Source organism: Rhinatrema bivittatum, chromosome 13, assembly GCF_901001135.1.
Source record: "Rhinatrema bivittatum chromosome 13, aRhiBiv1.1, whole genome shotgun sequence".
Lineage (NCBI taxonomy): Eukaryota > Metazoa > Chordata > Amphibia > Gymnophiona > Rhinatrematidae > Rhinatrema > Rhinatrema bivittatum.
The window spans coordinates 38,230,031-38,246,869 of record NC_042627.1 but is presented as its reverse complement, the minus strand read 5'-3'; the positions used below and the strand labels follow the sequence as shown (position 1 = coordinate 38,246,869).

General features: G+C 46.7%; 1 protein-coding gene across 2 annotated transcripts in view; it reads right to left on the bottom strand.

The window, feature by feature from the left end:
- Positions 1 to 15,862, bottom strand: part of LOC115074847 (threonine--tRNA ligase 2, cytoplasmic-like) — a 112,104-nt gene extending 96,242 nt beyond the window's left edge. The window contains exons 1-2 of one of the 2 annotated variants that reach the window (XM_029574767.1): positions 15,335 to 15,862; positions 3,212 to 3,402 (exon numbers count right to left, since the gene is read on the bottom strand). In XM_029574767.1, the coding sequence (XP_029430627.1) occupies positions 3,212 to 3,402; positions 15,335 to 15,568 (425 nt within the window). In that variant the 5' untranslated portion in view covers positions 15,569 to 15,862. The remainder of the gene's footprint in view (positions 1 to 3,211; positions 3,403 to 15,334) is intronic. The other variant, XM_029574766.1, reaches the window with a different exon arrangement.
- Positions 15,863 to 16,839: the final 977 nt, after the last annotated feature.

Below are 16,839 nucleotides of genomic sequence, written 5' to 3'. Positions count from 1 at the left end.
ATTTTCTGTATTCTCATTGGGTTACATGATATGTCTTGTCATGGATATGGAGTACAATAAACTTTAAATAAAAAAAAAAAAAAAAATTTATGCGTTTGTCTAAGCAGGATCGCATCTGCGTTTTTCTTTTGCCGATTCAAGGGAACCCGGAATTCACTCCGGGTTCGCAAACAAGGTATTTTCAAAGTTGGGGTAGGTTGGGCATTACACACTTGGGTCATGTGTTTAATACAGATGGCCAATTAATGCAATTTAAGGAGGTACAGGTAGCTTATGGTATCTCTGATAAAGAGGTGTTCCCATATTTACAACTTCATCATTATATTGCGTCCCTGCCGCATGACTCTTGGCAAGTGTCGACCTTTCAGAAGACTGTAACGAATCTAGCATTGAAACAAGTTCCACCTCCATCTCTTTCATTACATTATAGGCTGCTTAAACAATTGACATTTCTGGATACAAGCGTTATTCTGGTGGAGCGGTGGAACCGGGAGGGGGTGTTTCTGCTAACTCCGGCCATTATTAATGCATCTTTTCGGCGTATCTCACAACTCTCAGCTAATATGTATTACCGCGAAATGCAGTATAAATTCCTTCGTCGTGGGTATATATCGGCCCAAGATGCATTTAATGCCAAAATAGCATCTACGCCAAATTGCCCACGATGTGGATTGCACTGGGGGTCCTTGTCTCATGCGTTTTGGGCCTGTCCAAAGATACAATCTTTCTGGCAAAAGGTGGTACATTATCTAGAGCTTGTAGTAGATATACATATCCCCCACTCTTATTACTGGCTATTATTTGGCTGCATTTCGCCCCTGCGGGTGAGAGTTTTGGGATCCCGATTATTTATTCAGAAAGCATGCCTAGTGGCGAAAAAGATTATACTTGCCTCTTGGAGAGATCCTACTAGCCCCTTGTATTGGGCCTGGCGTAATGGTCTACACCACATGATGCAGATGGAAGCCTCCTCCGCGAGATTTTCTCCTAGCCAGAAGAAGAAATTCATGGCCATTTGGGACTTATATCTACAGACTCTTCCACAGCGGGTACGAAGTTTGATAATTAATGGGTGATAAACGAGTCTGTGTGACCTTCTATGGACTTCCTTTATTCTCCTATTGATCTGACGTGGTAGCGATTCGCTGGACATATGTCAGTTAGTTTCCTTGAGGAGTGGGGGGGGGGGGCTGGGACAGTTGTATGTTATTGTATTCATATGTTGTTCATTACATCTTGTATACCCGGGGATGACTCAGGAACACGTTGTCCTCCGGACTGATATTGTATTACCTTGTGTTATTTTAAGGCAAATAATAAAAAAACGTTTGAACATAAAAAGTAAAAGCAAACCCTCTAGCTTAGGTGAGAGGACACTCAATAGATGGCTCCTGGACTCTCAGGGGCTGAGATGTTCATTTGGATGTGAGAGTGCCAGGAAATGCAGAGAGTCTGAAAGCTTGAACAAAACTAACCAAGCTTTGAGATTCGTATAAGAAGAGGTTGAGGATTGTGGCAAGGTCTGCTCCTTGCTAGATTTTTTGTGATATTAGACTCAATCCCCATGACGGTGACCTATAATGTCCTTTCTTCCCCTTCCAAATCCGTTTTCCCAGGTGATATTTACATTTCCTAAGGAAAGTTTTTGGGCGTTTGCAGCAAGAATGCCCTGACCCCAAACACAAGGTGAGTGAATGTAAGATGTGCTCTTCATTTTAGATAGATTTTGTAATTTTTTTTTTTAAAGACGATTTAATTATGAATGCATATGAAGTTTCAAATTTGTCCTAATTCAACCCCTTTTTTTTCTGTTATTTGCAAAACGTCTTAATGATTCTGCAAACCATATGTGGAAGTAAGTAAATCAAATATAGTGAGAGAAGAAAAAAAAAAGTGGGGGGCCTACTTTTTTTGAAAGGATAATCCAATCTTTAAGGTTATGCAACATGCCACCTAATCAAAGCAGAGCCTCTTTACCATGCAATCTCCTTGCCTGGGTTTAAAAGTTCACTTTAACAGAATACAACACAGAGCAGTGTACTGGTCTGACTGTATTAGACTGGGTAAATCTGGTTATTCTGGCCACACACTTTGAATCAGTGTCCCCTCCTCCCCAATAACAGCAGAATCCTGCTTTCCTCAACTCTCAAAAGCCAATTCCAACATCTTTTGTCTCTGTGAAGTGAAGAATATGATTAATCAGATACACAATATTAGGAAGGAAAAATACCCAGACGCCTCTGCTGTACTGTGGCCTGTCAGAGGTGAATGAACTCTGAGTGCCTTTCTGAGCATGATTTGCAGAATGTCCCTGAGATAGACCTACTGGCACCAATAGGAAGAGGCCTATTCAATGGCAACATTTACTTCATAATACAATGAAGCTGGGTTCGCATGAAACCAGGATGTAAGCTTTTGTCTTACAAATGTATATCTCAACGGACAGAAACCAGGTGAAAAGAAGATCCTTTGAGGTTACAGTTTTAATTAAATCCTGGTGCTAACAAACAGAATTCAGGCCTATCTCCTATTCAAACCACAGACTTGCTATCTGTTTACACAACAAAGAACAACAGGATACCAGGAGGAACAAAGTGCATCTAAGCCATGGTGATAAAGAAACTTTTATGGTGGAAGGGTGGTTTCAGGGAAGGCAAGTAAAGAATATGATTTTTACAAATGAATGGAGGATGTCCTCACAAGCATTTCCTATACATGATAGATTGTCATGACAACAGCATAATGTATCTTTGGGCATTCTGGAAACTTCGGTAGTGCTGTATTTTGATTATATAAGTCAGGGCATGTCATATATTCATTGAGATGCTAGTTATTACAGATAGAGGGCATATAGCATCTCCCAGGAACACTTGTCTTTGACTCTTCTTTAAAAAGCCAAATAAACTAAATTTTAAACCTCTTGCTGAGTCGAAGTGTTCTTGTTGCCCTGGCCCTGAGTACAGAAATTATGTACAGAAGCCAGCGGGGAGAACCCCTCAATCTACTCCTTTTGGTGGCTAGCAAGGCCATCAGGCAGCTTCCTATACAGAACAAGAAGTACTTAAGGTTACAAACAGGCTAACGGGGATTTTAAAGGGGCAGTTTAAATACTTAGTTAACATCCCATGTGAAGACTGCTGCTGCATGAATACCGATGGCCATCACCACCTTCTCTATCAGACTTAAGTGATTCTATATGGGCAATGCTCACCGGATTCCGGCAGCCACTTGATAAGGAGTTGTTTTCCATGATTCCCCTTCAATCACCTTTCCTGAAGCAAGCGTTACTTTGATAGGTTTGCTCTCGTTGGCTGCTCTGTGGGAAAGCAGGGCATCATGCTCTTTCTTCAGCTTTTCGTACAGCTTCAGCCTGTCTTCTAGGAAGGAAGGCTTACTCTGTGCCTGTAAACAAGATTGGATGCCATTTCTAGTTTAAAAACGAAAAAAATCTTGATTTGCACTGTAGCAAAGCAAAAAAACAAAAAAACAAACTTGCTGTTTTATTTTAACTTTATTTTTGCATAATGATTTATTGTGCAAAGTTTACCTCACATATTTACCTGCTAGCCACTGAGATGTGACCATGACTATATTTACGTGCAGCTTTATTTTTATTTTTGTACAATGATGATTATTTGTATGCAATTTGGATTGTATTATTGTACATGGCTTTGTGATAACTGAAAAGCCAGTTCACATATCAAAGAAAATTAAAATAGTAAGTAAAACAAATTGCAGTCACCCTATGAAAACAGAGCTAAGTTCTACAAAGGCCTAATTTAATATTAGAGTGCCCACAGATAGTGGGGTGAGGGTCCCCCCCCCTCCCAAAAATTATCAGAGGTAGGGAGGGAATCACAAACATACATCCGGCCCAGATTCTCCTGAAAACTCAATGAAAGCACTCAAAGGCCTTGGGGTGATGCCCACCTCTTCCTTCTGCACAGGCTTCCTGTTACCATGGAAATCTTGCAGGGACAGGATCACCGAAGGGCTTTTCAGTGCCTGCCCAGAGCTGAATTTTCAAGTTGACAAGTGTAGGCCCAGGAGGCAGCAGTTCTCAGGTTATAAAAAGTTGGCACTAGAGGCAGTTACCTATGTTGCAAATGCCTAAATGTGGAGAAAAACATTGCCCCTTCATTCATCAGTTCTCCATGCTAAACCTGTATTTCCAGGAGTATAGTTACAATAAAGAATCCGTTTTGATCACAAATGTTTTGTGTGTCTTTGCTAGTTTATAATCAGTTTTCCAAACAGAAATGGACAATACATGAATCTGGAACAAAGGAAATCTAATAAAATTTGTGGGCCAAACTGAAGACTGTAAGGGACGTTTATTTTTATTCAGGCCAATACAGTACAGTGAGCTCCGGTGGAGCGCACTGTTAACCTGCATTTGGACGCACTAGCTTTACCCCTTATTCAGTAAGGGGTATTAGCGCGTCGAAAACGCGTGTCCAACCTCCCCTCCCGACTAATAGCGCCCGCAACATGCAAATGCATGTTGATGGCCCTATTAGTCATTCCCGCGTGATACAGAAAGTAAAATGTGCAGCCAAGCCGCACATTTTACTTTCAGAAATTAGCGCCTACCTTAATTTCTGCCGGCACCGGGAAAGTGCACAGAAAAGCAGTAAAAACTTAATATCATGGCGATATTAAGTCGGAGGTCCCGAAAGTTAAAAAAAAGTTTAAAAAAAAAATTTGAAATTGGCCCGCGGCTCGAAAACTGGACGCTCAATTTTGCTGGCGTCCGGTTTCTGAACCCGTGGCTATCAGCGGGCTTGAGAACCGATGCCGGCAAAATTGAGCGTTGGCTGTCAAACCCGCTGACAGCCGCCGCTCCTGACCAAAAAGAGGCACTAGGGACTCGCTAGTGTCCCTAGCGCCTCTTTTTACCGCCGGCCCTAATTTAAATATTTAAGTTTACTGAATCGCGTGCACAGGACACTGGCCTGTGAGCGCGCCGGGAGACCAGGAGCTCGCCCATGAACTTTACTGTATCGGCCTGATTGTGATTGCTGCACCTGTGGCAGTCAATATGGAACCCAGAAAGGGAAGATTTCCTACTCGCAATCCCATCCCCAGTAGTATTCTTTCCTCATCTCTCTCTGTCACATAAATCCTCAGTTGAGTCTCATATCCAGAAATCCCTCCTCTCTCACTTCTGCCCATCCCTTCATATCACCCTGCCGAACCCTTATTCACCCTCTCTCTCCTTGAGCCAATCATCCCTTTCATTGTCCAGAGGAAGAGAGAAGCACTTCATGCCCTCTCTGCCTTCTCCTGACACCTGGATCAGACTTATGGATTCACTAGGTCTTCACCACTTGATCCTTCCACTCTACCACTCCCTCCCACTGATTAATCCTCCCTCTGGCTTCCACACCTCCCCCCGCCTCCCCACTAGCAATCTGAGCCTCTGCTCACTGGCAAGAGGAGGGGGTAAATGCTTTAAGATGTGTCCCCCTCCTCCTACCACCTGGGTCAGACTAACAGTTGTTCCAAACCATTACCAAAGTAACCGCTGTGTATTATTATTAGTACTACAAGTGAAGGTTATTTTGCTAGTTATCTTGCCAGTCTGTCCAACAGGAATTTCGCTCTCTTTTTCTTGTCTTTTCTCTTACTTTCAGCAATACCAGGACTTTCTTTTGAATTCTGAGGGGCAGCAAAATGAGTTAAAACTGAAAACACTCTGCACCACTATATACAACTATTAACATTTACTACGGAACTATCTTTATTGGTTTATAAATTCAATGATTTGCATAAACAGAAGATGCAGAGTTTAAAACAGGGAATGTCTCCAAAATACATACACTGTCACATGCGATCAAACTGCTTTTTAATCAATACTTGTAATTACATTTATCTGGTCAATAAAAACCTTTCAAATGTAGTAAATAGACTCTTCTAAAAGGCATACATGGCACACAAAAATACCTTTCATGACAGATTCCCTGTTTTACCTTTGAGCACAAAATGGGAGAAAATGTTGAGATTACTTACCTGATAATCTCGTTTTCCTTAGTGTAGACAGATGGACTCAGAACAAATGGGTATAGTGTGCTCGTGCTAGCAGTTGGAGACGGATCTGTCGTCAGCACGGGTACATATACCCCCACAGGAAGTGAAGCTCTTCAGTAATCTTCCTTGCAAAAGCTGTTATGGATATATGTGTACTGACGGTCAATGAAATAGTGAAAACAGGATTCCCCTGACCGATTGATAGTAGCTGGAGACTGCCAGCATTCCCAACCGGAAGGCGTCGACACCTGGTAGAGTGGACGCACTCATGTAAGAAATGATAAGGCTTACCTTGAATCGGTGAAACCAATGTATACAGGCAGCTGGGTGGGATGCTGAGTCCATCTGTCTACACTAAGGAAAACGAGATTATCAGGTAAGTAAAAAAAAAAAAAACAAAACCACCAGAGACTGCTTTTACAAGCTCCAAGTGCTGAAAAGAATACGACCTCTCTTCCACACACATGACTTCAGAACGATCCTACAATCAATCATTTTCGCAAAGCTGGACTATTGCAATACCATCATGCTTGGTCTCCCTTCATCACACACCAAACCATTACAAATGGTACAAAATGCCTCCGCCCGTATACTCACCAACACCAGGAGAAGAGAACACATAACACCGATCTTGATGGACCTCCATTGGCTGCCCATCCACTTCAGAATAATCTACAAGGCCATTCTCACCATCTTCAAAAATATCCATCAATTAGCCCCAATCGATCTCCATATTCCCCTCCGATTACACCATTCCATAAGACCGACAAGAGATGCTTACAAAGGATCACTTCAAGTACCTCCAGCCAAGACTACCAGACACATCACGCTTAGAGATCGGGCATTCTCCACAGCCGCTCCAACATTATGGAACTCCATTCCCCCGGATCTTAGAATGGAACCCAACATCTCAACATTCAAGATAAGACTCAAAACGTGGCTGTTCACACAGGCCTTTCCTAACTCCAACCCCATCTAATCTCCCTTCACGCAACAAGCTCCGCTAGTATTAGCGTTAATAGCCACCTTTCAAAATGTTATTTATACTTATATTTCAATATCTAATCTTCTTTTCCCTTCTCATTCCAAGTTATTGTTGTCCTTGTTATATGTAACTGCTTTTTTGCACTTTTGTTAAATGGTAAAGTTTCACCCCTGTTTCTTGTGAACCAGCATGATGGGACCACTGTCTTGAATGTTGGTATATAAAAAACTTAAATAAATAAATAAAATAAATAAATAAGTAATCTCAACATTTCCTGTCGTGTAGCCAGATGGACTCAGAACAAATGGGATGTACAAAAGCTTTACTCCCGGACTGGGCGGGAGGCTGCCTGAGGACCGTGTAAAACTGCCCTTGCGAATGCTGTGTCCTCCCTGGCCTGGACATCCAGTCGGTAGAACCTGGAGAAGGTGTGGAGGGAGGACCACATCGCCGCTTTACATATTTCTGCAGGCGACAGCATCCTAGATTCCGCCCAAGATGCTGCTTGGGCTCTGGTAGAATGAGCCTTCACTTGTAGAGGCGGTGACTTCCCGGCCTCCACGTAGGCCGCTCTGATGACTTCTTTAATCCAGCGGGCGATGGTGGGCCGAGAGGCCGCTTCTCCTTGTTTCTTCCCGCCGTGAAGGACGAACAGATGGTCAGACTTTCGAACTGTTTCTTTCATTTCCAGATATCTGGGCAGCAATCTGCCAATGTCGAGATGGCGTAGCAAACGCCCTTCTTCTGATTTCTTCAGACCTGCCGTGGTTGGCAAGGATATGGTCTGGTTGAGGTGAAATTGTGAGACTACCTTCGGAAAGAAGGATGGAACTGTGCGAAGATGGATAGCCTCTGGAGTGATCCTAAGGAAGGGATCCTGGCAGGACAGCGCCTGTAGCTCCGAGATACGGCGTGCTGAACATATGGCCAGCAAAAACACCATCTTCAAAGTTAGAGAACGGAGAGACAGGCCCCGAAGGGGTCGGAAGGTGGATCCCGCGAGGAAATCCAAAACTATGTTGAGGTTCCACAAAGGCACTGGCCACTTCAGTGGCGGACGAATGTGCTTGACTCCTTTCAGGAAGCGAGAAACATCTGGATGCGTGGCAATGGTCTTGCCATCCCTCCTGGGACCGTATCAAGACAGCGCAGCTACTTGAACCTTGATGGAGCTGAGGGAGAGACCCATCTGAAGCCCATCCTGCAGGAAATCCAAAACAATAGGGATTGTGGTCGCATGCGGATTGGTGCCGTAAGTGTCACACCAGTCTTCGAATACTCTCCAGATCCTGACATAGGTGAGGGATGTGGAAAACTTGGAGCTCGGAGGAGTGTATCTATCACTGGCTCCGAGTAACCTCTTTTCTTCAGTCTAGCCCTCTCAATGGCCAGACCGTAAGAGAGAATTGAGCTGGATCCTCGTGGAGGATGGGACCTTGACGTAGCAGGTCCCTGAGCGGAGGCAGGGGAAGGGGCTCCCCTGCCAGAAGTCTTCTCATGTCCGCGTAACAGGGTCTTCTTGGCCAGTCTGGTGCCACCAGAAGAACTAGGCCCCGGTACTTCCGAATCTTGTGGATAAGGGCACCCAGCAGGGGCCATGGAGGAAAGGCATATAGCAGGGCCCCTGGAGGCCATGGCTGAACCAGGGCGTCGATTCCCTGAGAGAACGGATCTCGCCTGCGGCTGAAGTATCTGGGAACTTGAGCATTGGATCTGTCCGCTAGTAGGTCCATGTCCGGAATCCCCCAGTGATCCACAATCATCTGGAAAGCTGTGGGGGACAGCTGCCACTCTCCCGGATTCAGGCTTTCTCTGCTGAGGAAGTCTGCCGTGGTGTTGTCCCTTCCGGCAACGTGGACGGCGGAGATGTCCTGAAAATTCGCCTCTGCCCAAGCCATCAGCAGGGCTATCTCGAGGGACACCTGTTGGCTTCTGGTTCCGCCCTGTCGATTGATGTATGCCACCGTGGTGGCGTTGTCTGACATCACTCTGACTGCTCTGTTCCTCAGTCTGTGAACAAATTTCAGGCAAGCTAACCGGACTGCCCGTGCCTCTAGTCGGTTGATGTTCCACCCCGACTCTTCTCCGTTCCACCGCCCTTGGGCTGTGAGTTCTTCGCAGTGTGCTCCCCATCCGCTCAGGCTGGCATCTGTGGTGAGCAGAGTCCATGTGGGGGAGGACATCTTGGACCCCCTGCTCGTGTGGTTGGACTGTAACCACCACCGTAGCTGAGTCCGCACTCTGGCTGGTAGAGGCAGATGCATAGAGTAATGTCGGAAGCGGGGGCTCCATCGAGAGAGCAGGGAGCGTTGTAGAGGTCTCATCTGGGCCCTCGCCCAGGGTACCACTTCCAGGGTGGATGCCATGAGACCGAGAACCTGTAGGTAATCCCAAGCTGTGGGTCGACTGGCTCTCATCAAGGACCGGAGACGCGTCTGAAGTTTTAATCTTCTCTTGGTGGTGAGACTGACTGTGTCTGCCTGGGTGTCGAACTGGACTCCCAGATATTCCAAAGATTGGGAAGGCTGTAGGCAACTCTTGCTGAGGTTGACTACCCATCCCAGGCTTTCCAGAAGGGCGATCACTCTGTTGGTTGCCCGATGGCATAAGAACATAAGAAAATGCCATACTGGGTCAGACCAAGGGTCCATCAAGCCCGGCATCCTGTTTCCAACAGTGGCCAATCCAGGCCATAAGAACCTGGCAAGTACCCAAAAACTAAGTCTATTCCATGTAACCATTGCTAATGGCAGTGGCTATTCTCTAAGTGAACTTAATAGCAGGTAATGGACTTCTCCTCCAAGAACTTATCCAATCCTTTTTTAAACACAGCTATACTAACTGCACGAACCACATTCTCTGGCAACAAATTCCAGAGTTTAATTGTGCGTTGAGTAAAAAAGAACTTTCTCCGATTAGTTTTAAATGTGCCCCATGCTAACTTCATGGAGTGCCCCCTAGTCTTTCTACTATCCGAAGGAGTAAATAACCGATTCACATCTACCCGTTCTAGACCTCTCATGATTTTAAACACCTCTATCATATCCCCCCTCAGTCGTCTCTTCTCCAAGCTGAAAAGTCCTAACCTCTTTAGTCTTTCCTCATAGGGGAGTTGTTCCATTCCCCTTATTTTGGTAGCCCTTCTCTGTACCTTCTCCATCGCAATTATATCATTTTTGAGATGCGGCGACCAGAATTGTACACAGTATTCAAGGTGCGGTCTCACCATGGAGCGATAGAGGCATTATGACATTTTCCGTTTTATTCATCATTCCTTTTCTAATAATTCCCAACATTCTGTTTGCTTTTTTGACTGCCGCAGCACACTGCACCGACGATTTCAATGTGTTATCCACTATGACACCTATATCTCTTTCTTCGGTTGTAGCACCTAATATGGAACCCAACATTGTGTAATTATAGCATGGGTTATTTTTCCCTATATGCATCACCTTGCACTTATCCACATTAAATTTCATCTGCCATTTGGATGCCCAATTTTCCAGTCTCACAAGGTCTTCCTGCAATTTATCACAATCTGCTTGTGATTTAACTACTCTGAACAATTTTGTGTCATCTGCAAATTTGATTATCTCACTCGTCGTATTTCTTTCCAGATCATTTATAAATATATTGAACAGTAAGGGTCCCAATACAGATCCCTGAGGCACTCCGCTGTCCACTCCCTTCCACTGAGAAAATTGCCCATTCAATCCTACTCTCTGTTTCCTGTCTTTTAGCCAGTTTGCAAGCCACGAAAGGACATCGCCACCTATCCCATGACTTTTTACTTTTCCTAGAAGCCTCTCATGAGGAACTTTGTCAAACGCCTTCTGAAAATCCAAGTATACTATATCTACCGGTTCACCTTTATCCACATGTTTATTAACTCCTTCAAAAAAGTGAAGCAGATTTGTGAGGCAAGACTTGCCCTGGGTAAAGCCATGCTGACTTTGTTCCATTAATCCTCTCTTGTTCCATTAATCCTCCTCTCTTGATTTCGCCCTGATCAGCCAATCGTCTAGATAGGGATGGACAAGGATTCCTTCCCATCTGAGCGCCGCTGCTACCACTACAATCACCTTGGTGAAGGTCCGTGGCGATGTGGCCAGCCCGAAGGGCAAAGCCCGAAACTGGAAGTGGCGTCCTAGCACCTTGAAGCGTAGGTAGCGCTGATGATCCTAATGAATCAGGATATGCAGGTAGGCTTCTGATAGATCTAAGGCCATGAGGAATTCTCCTGTCTGTACTGCGTTCTTGACTGAGCGCAGAGTTTCCATGCGAAACCTCGGGACCCGTAAGTATTGGTTGACGGACTTGAGGTCCAGGACGGGCCGAAAGGTGCCCCCTTTCTTGGGTACCATGAAATAAATGGAATAATGCCCAGAATTCATTTCCCGTGCAGGTACCGGGACTATGGCTTTCGGGGACAGGAGCCTCGCCAGTGTAGCTTCCAATGCTGCCTTCTTGTGGATCGGACACGAGGATTCCACAAACCTGTCCGGAGGGAGATGATGGAAGTCCAGAAAATAACCCTCTCGGATGATGGCGAGGACCCACCGGTCCGACGTAATCTCGACCCATCTGGGGTAGAAGAGGGTTAACCTGCCCCCTATGGCCCCGTCCCCCAGATGGATCGGCTGAACCTCATTGGGAGGCACGGCCGAGACCTGAGCCCGAGCCGGCTCCTCTGTTCTGCTGCTTGGGCCGAAAGGACTGGTTCCTGGCCTGAGGACGAGGTGCCTGGTAGCGATCCCTATAGGGATTGAAGCGTGGAGAACTTCTGCCTCTGGCGGGCCTTGGAAAGGCGTGCTGGTTCCTTTTGAACCTGTCTTCTGGCAGTCGAAGTATGGGAGAAGCACCCCAAGTGCTGGCCAGTTTATCAAGGTCGCTGCCGAACAGGAAGGACCCCTTAAAGGGCATTCTGGTGAGGCGTGTCTTCGAAGGAGCATCAGCAGACCAATTCCGTATCCAGAGCTGCCTTCTGGCAGCCACAGAAGATGAGATCCCCTTAGCTGTTGTACGGACTAGGTCGGATGCGGCATCCGTGAGGAACGAGAGAGAGGACTCCATGTCCGCTGCCGGAGCATTGTTCTTAATCTGTGACAAACAGGAGCACGTCACCACTGTGCAGCAAGTTGCGATTCGCAAAGACAGAGCTGCCACCTCAAATATCTGTTTCAGGATGGCGTCCAGTCGCCCATCATGAGCCTCCCTGAGGGCCGCCCCCCCCCTCAACTGGAATGGTAGTGCGCTCGACCACAGCGCTAACTAAGGCGTCCACCTGAGGGCACGCCAGCATCTCCTTGATAGCCAGATCCAGGGGGTACATGCCTATCAGGCCCCGCCCCCCTTTGAATGAGGCCGCCGGTGCAGCCCATTCCAGATCTATCAGTTGCTGTGCGGCTTGCAAGAAGGGAAAATGGCGGGCTGAAGGACGAAGACCTTCCAGCAGAGGGTTCTGTGTAGGTGGCACCGCAGAGCTGGGCCCCGAAATATCCAACTCCGCCAGGCACTAAGATATTAGGTCGGAGAGATCTTCCTTGGGAAAGAACCGCCTCATGGTTCGATATGGCTCCATCCCCAAGGGAAGTTCCCCCTCCTCGGAGGGTTCTGAGTCGGTCTCAGAGACATCAGGGTCCGCCTGAACCGGACTGCCCGGAGGCGGTGCACGATAAGGGCGCGAAGGTCCAGGAGCATGGTCCACTGGAGCAGCAGGAGGAGCAGCAGCCCCTGTAACAGCAGGGCCTGAACGGGAAGCTGATTGCATCTGTACAAAGGCATGGATCCCCTTAAAGAGATCCACCCATGAAATGGAGGTGGTCTCAAGTCGCCTAGGTACCAGATCCCCCGGGATGGCCCCTGGAGAACTATCCACAAACCTTGGCTGAGACTGGTCCTGGCCCGAGGCTCCCACTGCCTCCTCACATTGGGCACAAAGGGAGTCTGGCTCCTCGCTGTGCGTGGCTCTGAGCTGGCATGCTGAGCAGAGGCCGTGAGCTTTCACGCCGGAATCAGGAGGCGCCGCCGCCTGGGACACCGGGGCATTCGATTGGTCCATTGCGCTAAAGGAAAATGCGGCAGCAATATGCGCTCAATACAATATGCGCTCAATGCTAAGCGGCAGCTATATACGCTTAACACAATACGCGCTCAATGCTAAGAGGCAGCTATATACGCTTAACACAATACGCTCTCAATGCTAAGAGGCAGCTATATACGCTTAACACAATACGCTCTCAATGCTAAGAGGCAGCTATATACGCTTAACACAATACGCTCTCAATAATATGCGGTCAGCAATACACGCTAAACAGAATATGCGCTCAATAATATGCGGTCAGCAATATACGCTAAACAGAATATGCGCTCAATAATATGCGGTCAGCAGTATGCGCTCAATACAGGCGCCTATCATGGGCGCTCAATACCTGAACCGGGCCAACAAAATGGCGACCACTGCGGCGTGCCGCATACAGGCAACGCCGCCGATCCTTGACTTCGGAGACCAAAAGTAAAAGTTATGCGCCTTACCTGATCCTCGGCGCTTCCCGGCTAGAACCCGGGCAGTCTCCGGCTGTGGGGGAGAGGGGAAGTACCGTCACCACCGCGCTTGAGGAATGCACCCGCTGCCTCCCAGGTCCACGCCGGGACCGAGGCGCCTCTTAGCCTGCAGGCTTGGTCCTTGCCGCGATTCGGCCACCGGACCGAGGCCTAAACCTCCGAGGGAGCACGGAACTCACCCCGGGAAGCTCAACTGGGGGAGGGACTAGTGGTATCACCGCAGGAGCGCGGGGTTCGATGTTCCTGTAAAGATTTTAGTAATAGAAGTAGAAAAGTAGAAGTAGATTGGAAACACGCTCAGCGAGCGTGCAGGCTCTCCAAACTGCTTTGGAGACGGAAATTACTGAAGAGCTTCACTTCCTGTGGGGGTATATGCACCTGTGCTGACGTCAGATCCGTCTCCAACTGCTAGCACGAGCACACTATACCCCCATTTGTTCTGAGTCCATCTGGCTACACGACAGGAAACTGTATTTATAAATATTTTCAACATATTAACAAAGCAATCAAATACAACAGGCTATGAAGTAAAGCAGGGATTCTCAACCCAATCCTCAGTAAACATTTGCGCAGGAAAACTTTCCTAACGTGCACCCATCCACCTCTCCCGGATGTGCGATGCAGTAGGCAAATGAGGTGCTAGGGGAAATTGTGCATCCCTAGCACCTCCTTGGGTGCCCAGGAGAAGTGGCTGTGTACAGGTTAGGAAAACGGATGCTCGTAAATTGAGCATCCATTTTCCTAACCCGCCCACCCTCAAGACTTTTTTTTTTAATATTTTTTTTCATGTTGCTGCTTTCTGTGGTTCCTCCGACTTAATATTGCCATGATATTAATTCACAGGAACCACAGAAAAGCAATATTTTCTGCTTTCTCATCAACTTTTGGGGCTCATCAGAACTTAAATGCCAGTTCCAGGGCTGGCATTAATTTTTAAGGGTTAAAATGTGCACGAGTGCACTTATTTTTTATGCCAGGGGAAATAGCTAATAGCCTTATCAACATGGCATTTACATGAAATGAGTGCTATTAATTACACCTTGGTTCCCTTATAGCATTAGGGGTTATGGATGTGTGTCCAACTGCAGGTTAACCCGTACGCTAACCTGAGCACACGGTATTGCATCAGCCTGCTAGACAGTCAGGTTGTGATGATATCCATAGTGAATATGCATGAGACAGATTTACATACAACGGAAGCAATGCATACAAATCTACTCATGCATATTCATTATAGATATCCGAAACCCTGACTGGTTTGGTGTGTCCCAAGGATTGGAGTAAGCGCTTCACATCCCACCTACTGTGAGGCAAGGATTACACTGGAGCAGCAAAATCCTTTTATGCTTACTTGGCAGTTTCTTAATATATGGCAATGACTTAGGACTAAATACCCAGTGTCTTGTTTTTAAACTAAAAAATGTAATACTACAATCTTTTAAGCTAATTAATTACAATAAGCTAGGATGAACAGCGGAGTCTGTTCAGTGCTCTGAAATGTAATTGAACACAGAACAGTACAGGGTGGTAGGACTGGAATAAGGGTCGAGTCATAATATAATATTCTATAGAAACGTTGGGGGGGGGGGGGGTGTTTCTTTTGCAGAACAAAGTGTAACAATGACTAATTTATTTAAACCAAAATGAGACTATCCTTCTAAAAACAGGACACTTGACCGCCCTAGGCCGGCAAGCCTAAAGCAAAGCATCCATGCTACCAGCCTGCCCTTCCCGTATGGTTCAGTCTTTCGCTACCTTGCGTTCTGCCGGAGCTGATGAGGTGGCAGCCGCCACCTGCTCCTCCTCGGCTCTCAGGCTCCGGCGCAGGTGCACGATCCGGTAGCGCAACTTTTCGTTCTCGTTCCTCAGGTTATCCAGCTCCGGGCTGCTCACAGACACCTCCAGGTCTTTCAAGCGGCCGATCTCCCGGGTTAGAAAGCCGATTTCTTCCTCCTGGGCAGCCAGGCGAGAGGCGATCTCCGCTGCCATGATCCCTGGACCGGTGATTGGAGAAGGGAGAGACGACGGCAGCCTCCTCCGTCTGGATTGATTTACTCAGTTGCAGAGTGCACGGGGCGGGTCAGTGCCTAAACGGGAGAAGGGTGGGCCCATTCTACCATGTACAATCTCAAAATGTTCCATTCCCCCTTTTTTTTTTAATTTCTTATCAAGTCCCTTTAACATTTGTACAGCAGCGACACAGAATGCAAAGGCAGTGCTTAATTGTTAACTTCCAACCAGTTTGCCATGCCTGCTTGCTGCCCGTACTTCCTGATTGTTCGCAGCCAATCAGCTGAGCTTCCCATCTTCCCCGCCCTGCTATTTCCTGCGCCTGCCTGCTGCCAATCAGCTGTGCACCACATTCTACGGCCTGCCCAGAGGGGAGCCGAGTTTGCAGTTTCAATTTAATCTCAATGAATGAGAGCTTTTAGCTGGGAAGAGAAGGGGAGGGTTCATTGTGTTGGTGTTCATGCTAACTTTTCCGCCGATATAATAAGATGTGCTTTATGAAATTTAACACTCATTTTCTTTTCGCACCCGATACAAAAACAAAATGACTCCCGATGCAGTAAACTCATGGCATGTAAATTACTATGGCATTAACAAAGTGTGTTAACGCAGAAATGGGTTGGTAAGACATGTTGAAGGAGTTCGATTCCATGAACCCCTGAAGACTGCACAGCTGAGACGCCTCTCGTCTCATCATGCCCACAGTGAAACGCACAGCCATCTTGATTTACTAACATTTGCAACGCAAACGGAACCTCATACGTAGTGACGTACTTACGCACTAACATTTAGTGAAACGTAACTCCATTTTGGAATAATAATTTGTATTGTATTAATACGAGCGCCGCTGCAAATGTCTAACCTGTCAATTAAATGACGAAACAATAGTCTGATCGTAAGCTACACCTACTAGAGACCACGCTAGCTATTGCTTGTTCAGCAGTTTGTAAATTGTTTGTTCAGCAAAAACCAGAACGCATGTGTGAAAGATAAGAACTGTAAAGTGTATAAAGGTTTGCGCCTAAGGGGGCGTGGCATGCAGTTGTACTGAGCCTTTGTCTTAGCTGCATCTTGCTGGCAATAAAAGTCTATCTTTACGGATCAGTTGTCTGGGCCTCCTTACTGACTAAAAAGAGACGGTTACATTTGGCGAGCCAGCCAGGAGGTACCGGAGACGCTATTTTAGCTCTCCAGAAGGTCCGGTAGTTTGGTGGCGGAGCAGTCCCCCAGATATACCTGGTGAGTGGCCA